Source organism: Hevea brasiliensis, chromosome 4, assembly GCF_030052815.1.
Source record: "Hevea brasiliensis isolate MT/VB/25A 57/8 chromosome 4, ASM3005281v1, whole genome shotgun sequence".
In the NCBI taxonomy this organism is placed as follows: Eukaryota; Viridiplantae; Streptophyta; class Magnoliopsida; order Malpighiales; family Euphorbiaceae; genus Hevea; species Hevea brasiliensis.
In genome coordinates, this window is record NC_079496.1 from 115559753 (window position 1) to 115579635 (window position 19883).

At 34.7% G+C, this 19883-nt stretch overlaps 4 protein-coding genes across 5 annotated transcripts; 2 read left to right on the forward strand and 2 right to left on the reverse strand.

The window, feature by feature from the left end:
• Positions 1 to 1435: 1435 nt before the first annotated feature.
• On the forward strand, positions 1436 to 7526 carry LOC110657354 (probable protein phosphatase 2C 59). The gene is made up of 9 exons (XM_021814525.2): positions 1436 to 1669; positions 1906 to 2168; positions 4160 to 4287; positions 4860 to 4958; positions 5066 to 5224; positions 6027 to 6113; positions 6215 to 6306; positions 6821 to 6895; positions 7027 to 7526. The coding sequence occupies exons 2-9, from the start codon at positions 2089 to 2091 to the stop codon at positions 7195 to 7197; spliced, it is 891 nt and encodes a 296-aa protein (XP_021670217.2). The 5' UTR covers positions 1436 to 1669; positions 1906 to 2088; the 3' UTR covers positions 7198 to 7526.
• Positions 7527 to 9121: 1595 nt separating this feature from the next.
• On the reverse strand, positions 9122 to 10564 carry LOC110657353 (zinc finger protein CONSTANS-LIKE 4). Its single transcript, XM_021814524.2, has 2 exons — positions 9652 to 10564; positions 9122 to 9562 (listed from the first exon to the last, which is right to left on the reverse strand). The coding sequence occupies exons 1-2, from the start codon at positions 10342 to 10344 to the stop codon at positions 9278 to 9280; spliced, it is 978 nt and encodes a 325-aa protein (XP_021670216.2). The 5' UTR covers positions 10345 to 10564; the 3' UTR covers positions 9122 to 9277.
• A 1073-nt stretch (positions 10565 to 11637) lies between these two features.
• On the reverse strand, positions 11638 to 17528 carry LOC110657351 (ADP-ribosylation factor 1). 2 transcript variants are annotated; one of them, XM_021814523.2, is made up of 8 exons: positions 17379 to 17528; positions 17225 to 17263; positions 17031 to 17093; positions 16630 to 16648; positions 14991 to 15102; positions 14246 to 14293; positions 13818 to 13948; positions 11638 to 11957 (listed from the first exon to the last, which is right to left on the reverse strand). In XM_021814523.2, the coding sequence occupies exons 1-8, from the start codon at positions 17479 to 17481 to the stop codon at positions 11924 to 11926; spliced, it is 549 nt and encodes a 182-aa protein (XP_021670215.1). In that variant the 5' UTR covers positions 17482 to 17528; the 3' UTR covers positions 11638 to 11923. The 2 variants fall into 2 exon arrangements, with proteins under 2 accessions (XP_021670215.1, XP_058002126.1); XM_058146143.1 differs by lacking the exon at positions 14246 to 14293.
• Positions 17529 to 17848: 320 nt separating this feature from the next.
• Positions 17849 to 19606, forward strand: LOC110657350 (pentatricopeptide repeat-containing protein At3g22670, mitochondrial). The gene has a single exon (XM_021814521.2). The coding sequence runs from the start codon at positions 17849 to 17851 to the stop codon at positions 19490 to 19492; it is 1644 nt and encodes a 547-aa protein (XP_021670213.2). The 3' UTR covers positions 19493 to 19606.
• Positions 19607 to 19883: the final 277 nt, after the last annotated feature.

Here is a 19883-nt window from a genome sequence, read left to right on the forward strand (position 1 = left end):
TTTGTTGGATGTCAATGGAGGAAAATTGAGAACATACCATTGTGATCCCTTGCAAATGTTTTGGCCTCAACAATTGAATGGAGATAGGTGGTTGGTAATGGAAGTGGAGCTTGGTACTTGAGCCTGCCATTATTCTTCTCTTATTTGGTTGGATTGAGATTTGATTTGAAATTTTTATTTTAGTATTGTTGAGCTAAAGCTATTTGAGTTCACAATCTCAAATTTTGCTATGAAGTCATAGGAACTTAGCTTCCTTCATTCCCTATCAGAAAGACATGAGAGGTGAAAGTAGGGCTGGCAAGGCTGGTTTTGGGCTCTTTAGGGTTTTTTCAATCTTGGTTTAGTTTCGATTTCACTTCAATTTCAATTTTGAGTAAATTTAAATTTCATCTATAATTAAACTAGTCAGTATTTGATTTCAAATTTGAATTGCTCTGAATTTAAGCCGGTATCTAATCACACAGATTATGTGTCTCATTAGCACATTGTTTTCCTCGATGCAAGAGAACATTTTTAGAGGAAATTAGATTAAAAAAAAAAATTTGTATTTAATAAAAGTTTGATATGTATAAGAATTTAACAGTTTTTAAATTAAATATTTATATTAAAATTTATATATTGTGAATTAAAATGTATAAACATTTAATTTAAAAATGATTAACATTTGAAAAATTGTTGTGAATTAATGGTAAGAAGGTGGTTTTTATATAAATAATAGAATCATAGTTGATGATTTTATTAGAGTAGGTGATTGGTAAGTAATCATATCTTTGTCCTCATTCATATGGACTGATCAATACAAAATATCTCAAATTAGTAATTAAATCAACGAAGCAACAGAGACGTCAATAGCTTTTATGTAAAAATTCATAAGATTAAAAAAAATTATAAATTAGATAAATCTTTAATTTTTTTTTTTTTGGTTTTTGATGGAAATAAACAAATTGAATTGAAAAATTAAATTTTTTAAAAAATATTAATCACATCAACTCAATAAAAAAATAAATTAAAACTATTAAATTTAATTTTTTAATTATAATTAATTTTTACTAACCCCTCATTTAATGATAGGAGTTTGACATCATAAAATAATCAATTTTCTAATGTCAACACTTTAAGCAGAAGAATTAAGTGCAGAAGCCTACAAAGTCAACAGATGATGAGATGAGCGGTAGAGATCATAAGTTCACAATAACTACTCTCGTGTAACACATTCACCCGAAAGTAAATTTACCCTGTAGCTCACTACCAAATGAAGAGCAATGACAACCACTTGTATAAGCGCCACGTGTCATTGTCAACAACAGATAAAGACGACCCATTCACATTAGCTGTTTAGGGTTTGACTCGGTCGTATCGTAAACCTGTGACCTGTCTCACGCAACGCCAACGGAGACCATTTTTGGCATGAAACAGAACAATTACAAAATGCCCTTATTTTAAGCTAAGGGAAAGGGAAAATTAAATGATTTCATTTTCTTTTTTGCTTGAGTTGAGTTCTATCTTTTCTCAACAAAAACCAAGACTGAAATGAAACAGAAATAGCCTCTTGTTTTCTCCTTCTCTTCTCTCTCTACAAAATTCTCTCTCTCTCGTCCTTTTGCCCTTTAACGCCTTTTAAGCTAATATCTGTCTCTTATGGCATTTCGTTTCTCTTCATTTCCTCCAGGTGCTCCCTCTCTCTCTCTCTCTCTCTCTCTCTCTCTCTCTGTGTATTCCTTTGTTGGTAGTTTTCTATCTGTTCATGAATTTCCTTTTTATTGTGTTTTTATTTTACAAGTTTAATTGAATTTTAGTTTTTGGATTGGATATGTTATGCGTGTCATGAGAATTCTAAGATTGATCTATACATTAGCTTTCAGCTTTTTTATGTGCTAAAGCTTTGAATTTTTTGTTTATTTGCAGGTTAAGCTCGATTGTTCCTGAATTAGAAATAATACCTTAAATGTCAACATAATAGAGGTGAAGGGTAGGCTTGTCATCTGCTATAATAAACACCAAAAACTGTTGTTCCTGCTGTTTTTATCTTGTTTTCTAATCTTGATTCAAGAGATAAGAGGTGGGCTACCTGAAATTTCTAGCAAGAATATGGGTTACCTCAATTCAGTCCTGTCATCTTCAAACCAGGTTCATGCTGATGATGCGCCAGTCAGCGGTGGTGGTCTCAGGTAAAGCTTTTTAATGGCTTTTTAATCTATGGTTAGATCTCGAAACGTTTTCTTTTGACCCTTTTGTTATTTATCATCATTGGCTTAATCCTCTAAATTTTATTTTACAATATAGATGGTGTGATTTTGTGTAATTGTCAATTATGTTGTGTGTTTTGTCTGTTATATATGCTTTTCGCTTTGCTTGCTTGTTGATTACCATTCGTGCTGTGTCCCATTTTGTGAATTTGTCAAATTATGATGATATTTACTTGCTCTGATTAATACTGTGTTGCTTATGTCAACACCTAATTGGTTTGTTGAGTAATTTAAGTCATTATATTTGTTAGGAAAGGGTCCATCTTAATATGGGTTTATATCTAAAGCTTCACAATCTCATTAATTTTGGTCACTACAGAGAAAGGCTTTTGTTTTCTTTTTGGTTCTTTATTAAGAGCTTCTAATGCAGGAATTCTTAATTTGATTGGTTATGTGGTATGAGAATCTTTTCTTTTTTTTTTTTTTTAAGGAAAACTATGAGATATAAAAACAAAGGAAAAAGAATTGAATACCTGCTGGTATGCCATAGGATCTTAATGTTAATTGTGAAAAATAAATATTGAAATGCAAGTGAATATGAAGCTCAATATATTGCATATAAAAGGTATACATTATTATGATACTCTGCTCCTGTCAGATGGAAATCTCCCGTGTGTCATTTTATATATTTTGGGAATGTGCAAAATGAGACAAACAACCTGTAAATCACACTTTTATCGTGTTGGTCATGGAACTTCCTCTTTCGAGATAGTGTGTTAGTTATCCTAGCTCTGTGTTTTGTCAGATTTGAAGTTATTAGATTTGTCGTGTGGATACGTACCAATGTTGCTCTTAGTGGAATGATTTATTATTCTTTTGTTCATCCTTGGACTTGACTTTGCAAATCCAACATGTGGATGGAGGATCTATGTCATGTGGTCTTGAAATGTCATTTTGAACACTTGACTTTTATTACCATTATTGCATTGAAATAAATTATCTATCGTTTTGGAGTGGGTACCTGGTAATAAAACTTTTAGCCTAAAGCTTACTAATGTCATATGCATTAAATTGAAATATTTCGGCAGACATATGTATCTATCACAGAAGTAGTCTTTGTAATATTAAATACTTTGGGTGGTTGGATGCTTCCTAACATAATCATGCGTCTGGCTTTCTAATGTTAAATACTTTGGCTAACTAGGAAGTAGGAATTCTTTGTGTGAAGCAGTACACGACATAATCATGTGGCTGGCTTTCTTCATATTTTCCTTCCAAAGTATGCTTGTTGCCAAAACGCTTAACACAAGTAAAATATTAATTGTCATTCTTGAGTCAGTTTGATTTATTTTAGTACTTGCCCCTACTTCAGTTTGTTTGATCAAGATTTTGATGTGAAAATTTACTTGTTATATAGTCTTAGGTTAACATCTCAGCTTATTTAATCCTAATAAATGCTTTAAACTAATATACTTGTTTAGTCCTGTCTGAAATAATAAAAAGTTATAGGAAACTAGTCCAATATTTAATTACAACCTTCAATGCAATATGACAACTCATCTTAGATTAACATCTCTCTTCCTTGTCCTTGTCCAGTTTAAGCTCAGCTTTTTTAGTCTCAACATGTTACCCATTGTCTTTATGAAGTTCTCTATTATATGCTTTCTCAAAGTCAGTAGACCATATATGATGATCTATTTGCAATCTTAATATCTTTTTAAGCATTTCATTTGCATGGTTTGTTTTGTTTTGTCTTTCTACTTTCTCAGCTTTTATGATTTTGATTGAACAAGTTTGTCTGCCTACATTGGATAGAGGCGTCAAATTCATTTATCATTGGTTTGAAGAAATTTTGTTTTAGTTTTCAAAGTTCTTTGATTTTTTTGAGCTGACCAGGAACCTATCATTGTCTAGTGTCTCTTTTGAGTTCATGGATTTGTATGATATTAACTTTGACATGTTTGCTGCAACAGTCAGAACGGAAAATTCAGCTATGGATATGCAAGCTCTCCTGGGAAAAGATCTTCCATGGAAGATTTTTATGAGACAAGAATTGATGGTGTTAATGGAGAGATAGTTGGCCTGTTTGGAGTCTTTGATGGTCTCTCTCTCACTACTTTTTGTGTGTGTTGAATATTATCAATAATTATGAAGAGCACAACAAGATTACTTTTGCAGAATATGTATTCATGAAATGCAGATTTGGTGATGGAAAATCCACCAAATGCAGAATGCATTGGTGCTCTGCTCATTTATTTATTAATTACATGTATCTCTCACTCGTCCCTAATCTTAGTATTTCTTTTTATTGTGGAATAAGTGCTAATGCGTATGTAAAACTGTAGCATGTTGAGTATTATTATATCTTTCCATCTCTAGGCTTTGCAAGTTCTTGGGTTGGTTTCTTTTTGGATTTAAATTGATTATCTTCCTTGATGAACATGCCTTACCCTTACCATAAGTGGTTGTTAGATGACATCATACTATTGATAGATTAGTACATTAGCTGCATTGGCTACCTTTACATTGCTGTAGTATCCAATAGAGGAAAGTTGCAGAAAGGATTTATTCTGATTCAGTTGTTTGACTTCATATCACATCACCATATTTTGGCTGGAATTTTCCCTTAAGTATGTAGGTAGATAATGCAGAAAATATTTGTTATGTTTTCAGGCCATGGAGGTGCACGTGCTGCTGAATATGTGAAACAAAACCTTTTCAGTAATCTGATCAGCCATCCAAAGTTCATCTCTGATACAAGATCAGCTATAGGTTTCAATTCCTAACCATCAATACATTTTAAGTTTTGACAAATTTGTAAATTCTGCGATCAACAATGTAACTTCATTTTATTCTTGAAATTTTCCTTTCCACTGTAGCTGATGCATACAATCACACAGACTCAGAATTTCTGAAATCAGAAAATAATCAGAACAGAGATGCTGGATCAACTGCTTCCACAGCCATTCTTGTTGGTGATCGTTTACTTGTTGCTAATGTTGGAGATTCTAGAGCTGTCATATGCCGAGGTGGCAATGGTGAGATTCAAAAAAATTATTGGTTATAATATTCAGGTTCTGATAGATATGTTTACATATGAGATTATAATACTCAGGTTCTCTTTAATATGTTTACATACTAGATTCTATCAGAATCTAGTATGAGATTATAATACTCAGGTTCTCTTTAATATGTTTACATACTAGATTCACAATTCTCATATTATCTCAAATAATCAGATATGTTAAGGCCTAGGATACAGTGGTTAATAATTAGGAGGTGTACAATAAAAATTGAAATGGTGAGTGAGACAGAATATTAGTCTTGTGATGAAGAGATTGCTTGGTAAAACTGATTGAAAAGCCTGAAGAGATATCTTTGCTTCTTGGCCATTTTCTGGAGACAGAACACTGACAGGATATGTTGGAAGTAGTTGAAGATTATGATGGTTGCCAATATGATATCATTTGGAAATGGGAATTGGAATATATCCACTCAATGAAGTAAGATCATTACATTTTCCCCATGATTACCCAACGTTACTTTTAAAAAAAAGGTATTTTTATACTCCTTTCATCCAAATGTGAAAGGAAAAAGATCATATAATTTGGGTTTTTATAGGAAAGTTCAGAAAATATAGCTTTGCTTTTGAAGCGGATACCAATAAACAAATGCTAGAGGATGGAGTATTAAATAGTTTTTTTAAAGAACTACCATTTGGTGATTTTATAGTTAGACTTCTGTGTCTTTTGAGAACTTTGTTGAATTTTTTTATATATATATTATGTTATTTAGTTGTTTCACAATTAAGTTGTTAAATTTTCTTGCCATCTTATGCAGCTATTGCTGTTTCTCGAGATCACAAGCCAGACCAAACTGATGAGCGGCAACGAATTGAGGATGCTGGAGGGTTTGTGATGTGGGCAGGCAAGGACTTCAATCTTTCCATTTTATTTGTTTGTGAAAAACTTTTTTTTTTTTTTTTTATAAGTTTCTTACATGCTTGATAACTGAAAATTTAATAACAGGAACTTGGAGAGTTGGTGGAGTTCTTGCTGTCTCTCGTGCATTTGGTGATAGGCTCTTGAAGCAGTATGTTGTTGCTGATCCTGAAATTCAGGTCTGATTCTTCTTGTTGAGACCATTTTTGTTTTATGTATATAAATAAGTTGTCAACGTGGGAACATATGCTAATCATATTCAAGGAGCAAGCAAGACACAAAAAAAAAAAAAAAAGAAGAAAAAAAAAAGATGAAAAGAATTTGGATTGGCATTGTCAGATGATGAACTCCTAAGTTGAGATAGCATAAAAAGATAACTGCCGGTAGCTGCATATTTCTTGGATTTTATGTGTGTATGTGAAAGCATGTAGGCAGGAATGCTAAGCCTGCTATAATTTGGAAAGCTTTTTTTGTTCATTGCTTTAAGTATCATTTCACTTTAGATTTCTCAAGTAATCTTATCTAAAGAAATACTCTAATTACCATGACAGAAGAAAGGTGCTTTAACATGATTGTAGATCAGTAATATAAAAATTGCTTCAGAAATTATTTTTTGCTCTCTTTGCTCCAATTGGAAATTTTAATGTATTTTAGCCACTGAACCTTTTTCTTTTTTTTTTTTTGAAATTGCAGGAGGAAAAGATTGACAGCTCGCTTGAGTTTCTTATCCTTGCAAGTGATGGATTATGGGATGTTGTCTCCAATGAGGTTTCCTAATGAGTTTTCATACCATGGGGGATTTTGTCTTAGAATACGACTTTGTTTGCATTAAACTCAATTGAAGACAGAATGGGCAGTTCATTGTTGCCTGCTTATCTGATGCTGTATCTTTTTCTCAGGAAGCTGTTGAAATGACCAAGCCAATTGAGGACCCAGAGCAGGCAGCAAAGAGGTTATTGCAGGAGGCATACCAGAGAGGCAGTGCAGACAATATTACCTGTGTTGTTGTCCGCTTCTTGGTCAATCAAGGTGCTACTTCTCATGGTACCATCGGTGTTACTTCTGTGTGAGCATGCAGTACTGTTGCTGTGCTAAGGGTTTAGTTTTGCAGCTAATGGTAGAATTGTGAGGTGGATAGCTAGTCAGGGAAGCACAACAGTGGCATCCTTTGGTGCTAGGATAGAAAGGTGGACAAACTCAATAGGCTGTTAATGAGTATGACATTACACATTTCAGCCTCTAGAATAGAACCATATGAGTCTAGTTTATATACTTGGGTCTTGAATTAGCTAGAAATGTGCACTTATTAATCTGTAAACTGTAAAGAGTCTGGAAACTTATCTGTGTGTTGTAATTTGTAAATGTGATTTAAACTTACTTTTGTTGCTTTTGTTCGGTACTTTTCCTTTCTTCTTGTAGCAGCTAATCCCTTCAATGTTGGCTCAGTTGTGCATTCAAACAAATTTTCAATCAGGATTTTGACCAATGGCATCACAGATTTTTCAGAGCCCTGGAGGCTTATTCCTGGTAATATCTGTAGATCTCAACAAGAAAGGCAAAATCAAATACGGGGCACCGTTGCCTTTGTTTCCATTCCATTGCCTGCCACCAACTAAGCAATCAGTCAGTGTCTATGAAGGCGCAACACAAAAGCCTTTTTTTTTTTTGGTAAACAAAAATTTGGGATAGGAGGGATATTACCATTTGAAGATTTATAGTAGATTTTCTATTGCTCACTTATGAGGAATTTCAACAAGGGTCAGTAAGATTCAAATTCAAAATAAGATACATCAAGAGCCGGATTCTTAACTTTTAGTTTATCCTTAAGGCTTATCCTTCAATTCATTGGCACTCAAAAATTACTAGAAAAATCAATCAATGACACTATTCAATACAATGAGCTCTAAGTTTAAGTTCACAATCGAAGCTAAATAAAATAAAAAAACAATAAAAAGATCCGGTTTAATTAGTGATAACCGAAAAGAGAGAATTTTTGTAAAGTCATAAAATTTTGATAGAAGTAATTTTCAAAACTGTTGACTCGGATTAGAACAATAAATTAAAAAGATACTAGGAAAGAAAAAGAGATAATTCACTAGATGAGGAAAGATATTCCAAAAAGCAAGTTTAATAACGACTAACTGCAATAATTGAGCATGAAATGGCCCAGAAAACATGAATTAGAGAGGGAACTCAGAAGTCAGAAAAGTAAAGCAAGGTCGGCAAGGCAAATTTTGCCATTACGCACGACAAGCGAACAATATTTTATCATCATGGTCCTCCTCTCTTAATAACCCATTGCCCAGGAATTTGTTTGGTTGGAAAGAAAGGACTACAGACAAAGGAAGAACAAACTAACCAAACTCTTATCATGAAGTAACCATGGAATGATCCCAACAGGAGGGGATTGGAGAACATGAATACCCAAGGGAAAGGACTCGGCATTGAGAAGCAAAGCTAATCAGCCGAGAAATTGGCCTCTCTGAACACATGCTTAAAACTACGCAAGAGCTGCTGGATTTACCACACCAAAGACACACAACTGCCAATTGGATTTGTAGACTTTGAAATCATAGCTACTTGTTTTTTAAGCTATGATTTAACAATATTGATGGTATTAAAAATAATTTAAAATTAAATTTAAACATTTTTTAAACTATTATTATATCCAAGTAACTAAGGGCATGGCACATAATTTCAGCCAAGCACTGGAATAGGAAGGGCCAAATCCTACAACAATTTATAAGAGCTAGCTTTTGGACTTCTATGCCTTGCTCATCAAGGGCTTTTTTTTTTTTTAATTAATTAATTTTACGAAGAACAATTTCCTCTGTTGATGGTTTCAGTTGAATTCTCTTTAATTTGACTTATATAAATATGAAATTTTATTTTTTATAATTATAAAAAATATTAAATTCAAGTGTTTCAACTTTCTAATATTTTTCCACACCAATAATCATCCAGCTTCTGATGCGGGTCCGATAACCAGGAAAATTAAATCAAACAAAACTCATTACTCCATAAAACTTCTACAAAGTCGACGGTCAATAATCCATCGATCAAACACCTTCACCTACTTTCTATACGCTACTTCAGCACCACTAACAACAACAACTGCAACTTGCGACAGGAGGAGGAAAGGATGGATTTTTAGAAGGAAGGAACGACGCCGAATCCGTAGATACTACTTCGATCAACTTCAACTTCAACTTCAATATCGGATCGTTTCGCGAATCTTCCTTTGATTCTCGGTCTCGTCTCTGCATAAGCTTTTCGCGATGCGTATCTAATTGTCTTCTGGAACTTTCGGTTCTTTCTCTTTTCTCTGTACCTTAACACCCTTGCTTCCCTGTCCACTGCCGATAGCTGAACCGTTTGATTTGTTGACTCCATGCTATCTGGCACTACTCCGACGTCCAGAGACGAGGATGATACCTGAGGTTGCATGCACTCGATCAGAACTTCCTTAATTCCAGATTATTAATCGCTAATTTCGATTAATTAATTGTGATTAGAAAACTTACACTGTGGCTCAAGCACTGTGTGTTGTAGCCGTTGGCAAACGGTTTGGATCCAGTGAAATCGAAATCAAAGCAGAGATCGTTCACTAATCGAGCTTGAACGCTCTTGCTTTGCACAGGCACAACGCCATCCGTGCCGGAGCCGTTCTGCTCCTGTTCTTCGAGTTTGGGATCCACCGGAGGGGCATAATCCAGATTCAAATAGGGGTCCATATCCGAGAACACATATGAACCTGTAATTAGACCCGCACTCTCCATCACTTTCGGGTTGGGAGGATTTGGAAGAAGCCACGAGGCTGTCTCCGCTTCCTCCCTGTTGACATCGGCGTCTCCATCCACGTCAGACAGGTAACAGTCATCAAGGAAGTTTACAGCGTTAGGCTTAACGGCAGGAGCCGAGCCAACCGATTCGTAGAACGGCGTAACAGGAACTCGCTCGTGTCGGCGAGCCAGTGGATTGGCGCAGTGAATGTCACGATCGCACGTGACGCAGAGGGCTGCAGCGTCGGCCTTGCAAGTCACATGAGCCGGCGCTTGCTCGCACACCTCACAAACCCACACACGAGCGTGCCGCGAGGCAAGCTTGTTGGCGGCGTGGACCTTAGAGTCACAGTTGATGCAGAGAAACGCCGAGTCAGCTCGGCAGAAGAGAGTTGCCGTTGCCGACTTGCAGGAATCACAGAGCTTGTAAGCCATTACCAAGTATATGCGGATGAAAAGATGAACTCAGGCTGGCCTGGCACAGTCTTCTTTTGTGTATTTTCCGTTTACTGTAGCGAGAGGAGCGAGTATGATACTATGAGTCAATGTGGTGGGGCCGGGGAGATCTGGGAACCAGCAAATGGAAGAGAGACACATGGATAAGGCTTAGCCAAAATAAGAAAGGATTTTGTCAGATGTCAATTTGGACATGGAGCCTACATCACGTGGGAAGGGCAACTTGAGATTGAGACGCGAGGGGTAGGGGTATTTTTGACTTTTTATTGTTCTTAGAGTTGAGTATAAAAAGTAACAGCAAATTGACTAAGGAGTCAGACAAAAAAAAAAAAGACTAAGGATCGATAATCTGAGACGGTCCCACTTAGGATGGTAACGGACTTTAGGTAATTCGAAGCCGTTCGATTTGGTTTAAAAGTCTATTTATAAAAATTAAACCTATTTGAAAATTAAAACTTATAAAAATTTAATTTAATTGATTTTTTTAATAAAGAAAGAATTATTTTTTTTTTAATTTTAAAAATTTAGTATAAAAAATAAAAATATATATAATTATATGAAAATTTAATTAATTTTTTTTTTTTATTCCAAAGGAAGTCTTTTGTTCTGCTTTCTTCTAATTTATGATTGGATAGTCCACTTCTCACCACACTCCCCAACACAAAAGCCTAGAGCCACCCAAAAATAAAATAAAACAAAAGGCTTGTTTTTCCTGTGCCTACTTCCAAACGTTACATTGCAACGCCCTAAACATACCCATTTGCCATTGAAGGTAAAACACATCACTCACAGGAAAATCAAATTCTCATTCACATATCTGAAAAATTGTCCAGAGGTGTCGATTCCCTATTTGCAGGTGACAATGTTGCTACTTCCAATCTTAATGCACATCCAAGCAGCTATGAGTTTGTGTTCCCAATGGCTTATGCATAAACTAATTAACAGCAATATGCTAATGCCACACATATGTGCTCCAACAACCATTCCTCCTCTGTATATTTCTCATTCAATGTGCTCGCTCCCTTGGGTAAACCAAAACCTAAACGTCCTGAGCTTCATTTGTTTAGCCAGTGCGTTGCCCAATAATCAAAAGGAAAAGAAGAGAAGACATCCCATTTTTTGTCATTTAACAGAGATATCTCTTTCAACTGTTACTACTAAGGTTGTGTTTGGTAGAAAGTTAAAAAATCAAAGGTTAAATGCTACCCTTATAAGTTTTAACCTTTACGGAGAGTAATATTAATCTACGCCTTTCAAGTTTAACATTTAACCTTCCAACAAGGTATAAATATTAATGAGAAGAAAAGTTAACGTATTCTCTTTTTAAGTATCTAAACAACATTAATAAGGATTAAAAATTACAAGGATAATATCTACTCCTCGTTAACCTCGTACTAAACACCCCCCTAAAACCTCCATAAATGAAAAGGACAATAAGAAGAAAGAGCATGACATGGAATGAATGCAAGCCAAGCATAAATCAATGGCAATAACAATTAAGATAACTCCTGTGTAGCATGCATTGACAGAGCTAATGTTAAGACTTCATCTGACAAAGTTAGCCACCCCCGGACTTGAGAGTATTAGTCAACCTGCAATTAATTAGTTTTCCAATTAGAATTTGTTCAAATAACTAAGGATCAACAAACTACAATTGCATTGCTTTCACATACATATCGTCGGAATTATAAATCCTATATTGGGAAAGTATAAATATAAAAGGGTAAATATAAACAGTTAAATTGCAACATTAATTTAGCTAGTCATTTTGACGTATAAAGCAATATAATCACTTATACAAGCCCGAATTAAAATGAATTAAATTATAATTTGGCCAACACTCTCTTCAAATTTAACATGGTATCAGAGCCCAATTTAATTATAAGTTTCAGTCGCCCATAAGGCTATATTGAACCCGTATTGGGTTAAAATTATAAATTAATTATCAAGTGACAACCATGTGGTTGCACTTGAGAGGGGAGTGTTAAGATTATAAATCCCAGATCAGGAATATATAAAAAATGAAAGAGTAAATATAAGTGGGTAAATTGCAATATTGACTTTGTTAGTTATTTTGATATGTAAAGCAGTCTATTCACTTATATAAACCTGAATTAAAATGAATTAAATTGTAATTTAATCAACACTCTTTCCAAATTTAACATGGTATCAGAGTCCGAACTGGGTTATAAGTTTCAGCCGTCCATAAGACTATATAATTGAGTTCGTATTGCTTTAAAATACAAATTAATAGTCACGTAACAGCCATGTGATTGCACTTGAGGGGGAGTGTTAGGATTACAAATCCCACATCATGAAAGTATAAATATAAAAGGGTAAATATAAGTGGTTAGATTGTGAAATTGACCTAACTAGTCATGTTGATGTGTAAAGGAATCTAATAACTTATACAAGCCTGAATTAAAATGAATTAAATTGTAATTTGATCAACACTCTTTCCAAATTTAACACATATCATACAATTGATCAAGATTGAACTCCCTAACCTTGAGAAGGTCATTAATGAGGGGGTTTTCCCTTTCTGAATTGAATAGAAAAAAAACATTGATATCCAGTATCAATAGATTCTTTTAATTGTTCATTATGATCAATGTTTCCTATTCCTGGCAAATAGTGAAATTTCTGCATTTATTTGTGTAATTCCACAAGTTTTACAGTTATGGCCATCCATCCTTTCATTGGGTGGGGTGTGGGAACCTCCTTTGATCTAAGCCAGAGGTGGGTAGCCGCTCGGAAACTCCCAGAGCACATAGCAAAAAGAAGGGTAGGGAAAGAAAAAAGGAAAACCAAAGCAGCCTAGTGACTTAAAAGTCCCAACTATTATTGTGCAAATCAGCTCTATAAGTAGACCTGTTGTTGCTGCTGCTTGATTTTGGGATTGCTATTGGGCAGGTTGTTGTGGACATGGAATAACAGGCGGCTTCTTAGGAAGTGGGGAAACTTGGGGGATAAACTTCTAGTGGCAATGGCTGTTTGAGGTTGGAGTTTTGGGCCTGTGGGGACGGTGGGAAGAGAGAGGAGGGGTGGATGTGGGAGGAGAAACTAGAAAGTAATAAAAAATAATGTTTTATTTAACTTAGCATTAAAATTATACATTATTTTTTTCAATTTGAGGGAGATCGCTAAAATTGATACTAATATGAAAGGTTGATGGAAGAATTGATAAAATTAAAAGAATGGCTAATTTGTGGAAAGATTGGGGTTACGCAAAAAAAAAAAAAAAAAAAGAAAACAAAAACGGAAAATAAAGGAAAGCATGGCAGAACAAAATAAAGCTCCTAGAGACATGTTTGAAAAATCTGTCAGATATTAAATATAAATGCCAGTGGAATTAAATGATAGCATCAAGGCACACCATAAGTGATAAGTTACTTGATCCATGATCATTTGAATAAAAACCTTTATGTACAGTAAACTTTAAGCATGCTTACCAGTCCAAGCCCTCAAAGAGGCCTTCACCCTTAACAGCACATGTCTTAAAGATGGCCCACTGACGATTTTTTATCTTGTGCAACTCCAGGGCCTCAGTCACAGCAGCATCATCAAGAGCACCAGGGAGGTCCTGCTCAAATAAGCAATAAGTTCAACACGTTACAAGGATCTCCAATAACTGGTGAAATTTTGTTACTGATACAAGGAAATTAGATTAAATACTTTTATCTCATATATATATATATATATATATATATATATATATATATATATATATATATATATATATATATATATACAATACTCAGAAAATGGAAAGCCCATCTTGGAAGCGGACCAGCAAATCAACATATGGTAAGCTGTGATATAACTAAAGAACTGTTTTATTTTTCTCATTTTCAGAAGAAGAAGAAGAAATGCTCTCAACCTGCTTGTTTGCAAAAATGAGGATAACTGCACCTTTCAATTCTTCTTCCTGCAAAAAGGTTAATTTTAAAAAATTGGAATTCTAATATTCTTATTAAACAGATAAAGACTATTCAAGTTTCCAGTAGACGATAGTGCGTTTACATGTAAACCTCTCAGGATACACAATAGGACAAAAAATCAACCAGATTTATTAATTAAATTTTCTATTTTCCCTCTTTCATTATTATTGTTTTTCCCTAATTTTGAAAACCTAGAGTATAAGGAAAGGAAAAACAATCACATAACTCAGCAACTTATGGTCCCAATGGCAGCATGCTAAGCTTCCCATCAGTGGAGCCGCTTGCCACAAAGCACTCCGTAACAAACTGCAAGTCTAACCCAAATTCACGTCCATCTACATTGCAGACTATAATAAAATTTGCATCTCAGTAGAACAAATTGACAATAACGATATTGATTGAAATTCTCTATAGCCAATGGTAACTTAAACGACTGCTTGTGTTGGTCTCCTTGTTTTTTAGAATCAAGTCTAAAACTATTTTCCACTTGATGGGGATATCAGAACCTCTAAGAGCAAGCAATAAAACTCATGAGTCATTACCAGCTAAGATAGCTTTCAAATTAACTAAAATTAACAAAGGATAACAAGCTTTTCACAGAGCAAGAGTTATGACGCTATCCTCATATCTATCATAAATTGATGCAAAATAGGTTTACTTAATAATGCCTATCCATGAAAATACCTCCAAAATTGCATGAAATTCTTCTTTGGCTATTCCAATTCTATCAGTATCACTTGAATCAACTACATAGATTACAGCTTGAGTATTTGGGAAATAACATCTCCAGTATGGCCTGAAATAAACAGACAAATTCACCTTGAAAGGGAAGCGATAAGGAGTTAATGTGGAATAGAATGCCAGATTTCTCTATCAAGCAATCAAGGTAGATGACCATACAAGAAGAGCAGCCAACGTAAGCACCCCAAAAGGAATTTGAGTTGCACTGTTCAACAAGGAACAGAAAAGAAGCACTAAAAAATATTCTTCACACATAAAGGCAATCAAATGCACAAAAGATTACTATTATCAACAGTGATCATGATTACAACATTTGCATTAACAACAATAACAGCAAAAACAAACCAAAATTAGGATTCTCTCTCTCTCTCTCTCTCTCTCTCTCTCTCTCTCTCTCTAGTAAATGCACACCCAGTGATGTGCAGAGATTAAAGGTCCTGATAACTAAATGAATGAAGAAATGCATCCAAGATTAAAAGGAGAAAGAGGAGGTCCTTACTTTCCTGATTTCAGCAAAAGATGCAATGTATTTCCCGTAATCTTGTCTTTTTAATTTTGTGCTTAGTGAGATTTAAACCTCAAGTTGGCCCATTAATATAACTTCCTTTTACTGTTTCTACCATTTTCTAGTTATCGTAAACACTTTTATCAAAGCCGACTTCTTAAAATTGCACAAAAGGTGCTGAGGCAGAGGCAAACCTTATGCTTATCTACAGATCCTAATTTTTGTGGTCGCAATGGCGGCCAAAAATTAAATGATCTGAACGCTTAATCGTCAACCATAATCTTACTCAAAACACCACTTATTGACATTTGTATACTTATTTCATAAAGAAAAACATTTGATGCATACCCCTCTACCTACTTCCCTTGAGGCATTTTGTTCTTGGGAGACACCAAGATCTATAGCAACTCACTAATGTGTGGTACATTAGTTCAGCACTTAAAGTCCTTCCACAGTAATATCATTGTACAGAAATAAAGTGATACACTCCTAGTTTTCCTTCTAATGGCTATAAAATGAGTATCACAACAAACATCAGACATTATGACTGGGTAATACTTTACACTAAAGCATACTTTTAGACACAGTTGCACTTTCACTATCACAACTAACATCATGCTGGCTGCTAGCAACTATACTTACATACAAGTACCCTAAACTATAAGTAACTTATAGTAAGAACTTTGAAAGCTATGATGAAATCACATAAAAAATTTAATGATTTCCATTAAAAAAATAATGAAAACCTCAAATTAGATTATATTCAGCAATAAGATAGTGTTATAAATAAAAGTTCAGAAAAAGTTGATCAAATTATATTATAGTAGTGTAGGAGGCAAAGTTAGGAAAATGGCAGTAGCAGCTGTGAGCTTCCACATGACATCCATCACGTTGACTTAATGAAGCAAAAGAGCATATCTACAAATTGCATAGAAAATCTTATCTCCACCATTAATGGAAATATTATTAGATAACTTAACAAAGGCACATGAGAAATCATTCAGTTATGAGATTGCCATGTCTAAATTACAAACTTTACTCCAAAAAGAAAGGATGAGAATGAAGTAACATTGCTACCTGATGCTTGTCTGCCCACCTGTTTCAAAAAGGCACAGACTAATTTAATTTAGAGTGATGCCAGGGGGAAAAAAGAATAATGAACAATACTCATTAAATAATGAACAAAACTCATTAACTCAAAGCCAGCTACATTGAGACTTCCCACTGATAAAATGTAACTTTATTAGTTATAAATCTAGACGATATGAATGACAAACATTATTTGCCGACCACATTATATTGCAAAGATTACTAAACAAGAGCACTGAATTAAGTTCACTTTGAATCCTTGATTACATAAATAATTGTCGTTACTTTAATACAATGAATGTGAATTTCCTTCAGTATATGGCGAATCAATTGTAATAGAGCATATATAGAGATTGATGAAATGTGTATGAAAGATAGTTGCCACTTACCCAAATCCCAGACCTGGAACTTAATATTGTTATACTGTACAGTTTCCACATTGAACCCAATTGCTGCATCAACACAAATATATTAAATTACGCATCAAATAAGCTACAATTGGAAAGAAAAACGGTAATAAGAATAATAAAAACAAAAAGAAATGGAAGAAAATAATATAAATAGATGAAATCAAAGGACCTACTTGGGATCGTGGAGACTACCTCTCCCATTTGAAGCCGATCTGAATTTTTAAAAAGTGAAAAGAAATACAGAATTATAAAAGAAAAATACCGTAAATATAAAGCAGGGGGGAGAGAGAGAGAGAGATAGAGAGAGAGAGAGAGAGAGAGAGGTACAGAGAATGGTGGTTTTTCCGGCATTGTCGAGCCCAAGCACAAGGATTCGAGCTTCTCTATTACCGAACAGAGAAGAGAACATTCTGGTGAACAAAATGCCCATTCTGGCTCTTTTTTTTTATTATTATTATCCTTTTCCTTGTTCTTCTTTCACTGTCCAGCGAATTCTCTCTGCATCTCTGCGTTGAATTCACAAATACTTTTGTTGTTATCGGCAGCTTTATTTTTATTTTTATTTTTTTTTCTTTTCCATACTCTACACATTCACAACATATCCATTGAAGATGTCTTGACTGCTGAAACGATGCCGTTTGGCATCTGAACAGAAGTACTGAACCCTTAAGTAGCATGAACAACAAAAAAGTTTGGACCCAGCACAATATTTGATAGCCTCCTCTTCAATTCTCCACCAACTTCATCAGCTCCACCATTTCCTTCATTTCTCTGTTTTGCTTTGAAATTCCACGGAAATGCCACCAAAACAGCAAATTCACAAGCTTTGTCAAATATTTTCCTCCTCCAAAACTCCCCAAACAAATTCCTTATTACCTAAGCCTCTTCGGACATCCCTCACCCCTGCCTCTTCTGATACGGCCGAGTCACCTGATCTCCCAACTTGGCTCCGTCACAAAGAAAACTCAGAATTCACCGATCACAATGATGACGATTTTATTATTCCTACAGTAGCCGAATGGACTAAGAATGACAACGTTGGAAACGTCAATCAGGTAGGCGGTCACTTGCTGTTTGAAACTGATGTTAGTGATGTCGATAAAGTTGGTGAAATCCTACAGAAACACTACCCATCAACGGATAGTGTTGTTCAAGCGTTGAATGGATGCGGTGTTAATGCCACAAACGCTTTGATTTCACAGCTTTTGAAGAGGTTTAGCAATGATTGGGTTCCCGCTTTTGGGGTGTTCATTTGGGCAAAAAATCAAACAGGTTATATACATACATTGGAGATATATGATTCCATGGTTGATGTCTTAGGGAAGCGCAAGAAGTTCTGTCTTATGTGGGGATTGGTTAAGGAAATGGAGTTAAAAGGGTATATTTCGTTGGTTACAATGAGCAAGGTGATGAGGCGGCTTGCTAGAGCTGGCCAGTATGAAGATGCTATTGAGGCATTTAGAGGAATGGAAAATTTTGGTGTAAGTAAAGACATAGAAGCATTGAATACACTAATGGATGCATTGGTTAAGGAGGGAAGTGTTGAGCATGCTCATAGTGTGTTTATGGAGTTTAAGGATTGTATGCCTGCAGACCCTCGTAGTTTCAATATTTTGATACATGGGTATTGCAAAGCAAGAAAATTAGATGATGCAAGAAAGATTATGGATGAAATGGAGAAACATGGGTTTCAACCTAACGTTGTTTCATACTCCTGTTTCATTGAATCATATTGTAAATCGAAAGATTTTCGAAATGCCGATGCAACTTTAGATGAGATGCAAGAAAAGGGTTGCAAGCCTAACGTGATTACATATACCATTATCATGCTTGCTTTGGGGAAAGCAAAGCAAGTAAATGAAGCCTTGGAGGTTTATGATAAAATGAAAAGAAATGAATGTGTGCCTGATTCTTCATTTTATAGCTCTTTGATTTATATCTTAAGTCAGTCTGGAAGACTGAAGGACGCTTGGGATGTTTTTGAGGATATGGAAAAGCAAGGAATTCGTCGGGATTTGTTGACTTATAAAACCATGATCACATCTGCTTTTAATCATTCGCAAGAAGAGAATGCATTGAAGTTGCTTCAAAGAATGGAAGAAGATTCATGCAAACCAGATATACAGACATATGCACCTTTACTGAAGATGTGCTGCAAGAAGAAGAGAATGAAGGTACTCAAGTTTTTGTTGAATCACATGTTTAAGAACAATGTCAGTATCGATCTTGGTACATATACTCTTCTGGTGCGTGGACTTTGTAAGAATGGGAAGCTTGAACATGCTTGCTTCTTCTTTAAAGAAACAGTATTGAAGGGAATGATTCCTGAAGATGGCACATACAAGATGTTGCTGGAGGAACTTGAGAAAAATGACACGACCGAAGCCAAGGAAAAGATTCAGAAATTGATGTTACGGGCTAAAGGGCAAAATCCAATTTAGTCTAGGCTTAAACGATGTCCGTTAAGATTGGCCTAGCAGTCGACAAAACCTAAACCTTTGTGTGTTTTTATAATTTTGTTTAATTGATTCTAGCAATTTATTCTGATTTTAAAATTTAGTTGCAATTATATCCATCACATTGGTCAACGTTTAACATATCTGTATAAATTTACAGTCGCAAAAATCTGCGTGAAGCAACTTCATTACCAAATATATTAACTTCATTATATTTATATTCATTCACAAGAAAATCTATATTTATGAATTATAATTGTAAATAAAATTCTTCCAACGGAAAATATCTAGCATTATAAAAATGTGGAATTAAGCGTTCATAACATATTAAAATGATTATTTCACAAAAATATTAACAATTTCTAACAAATTATTA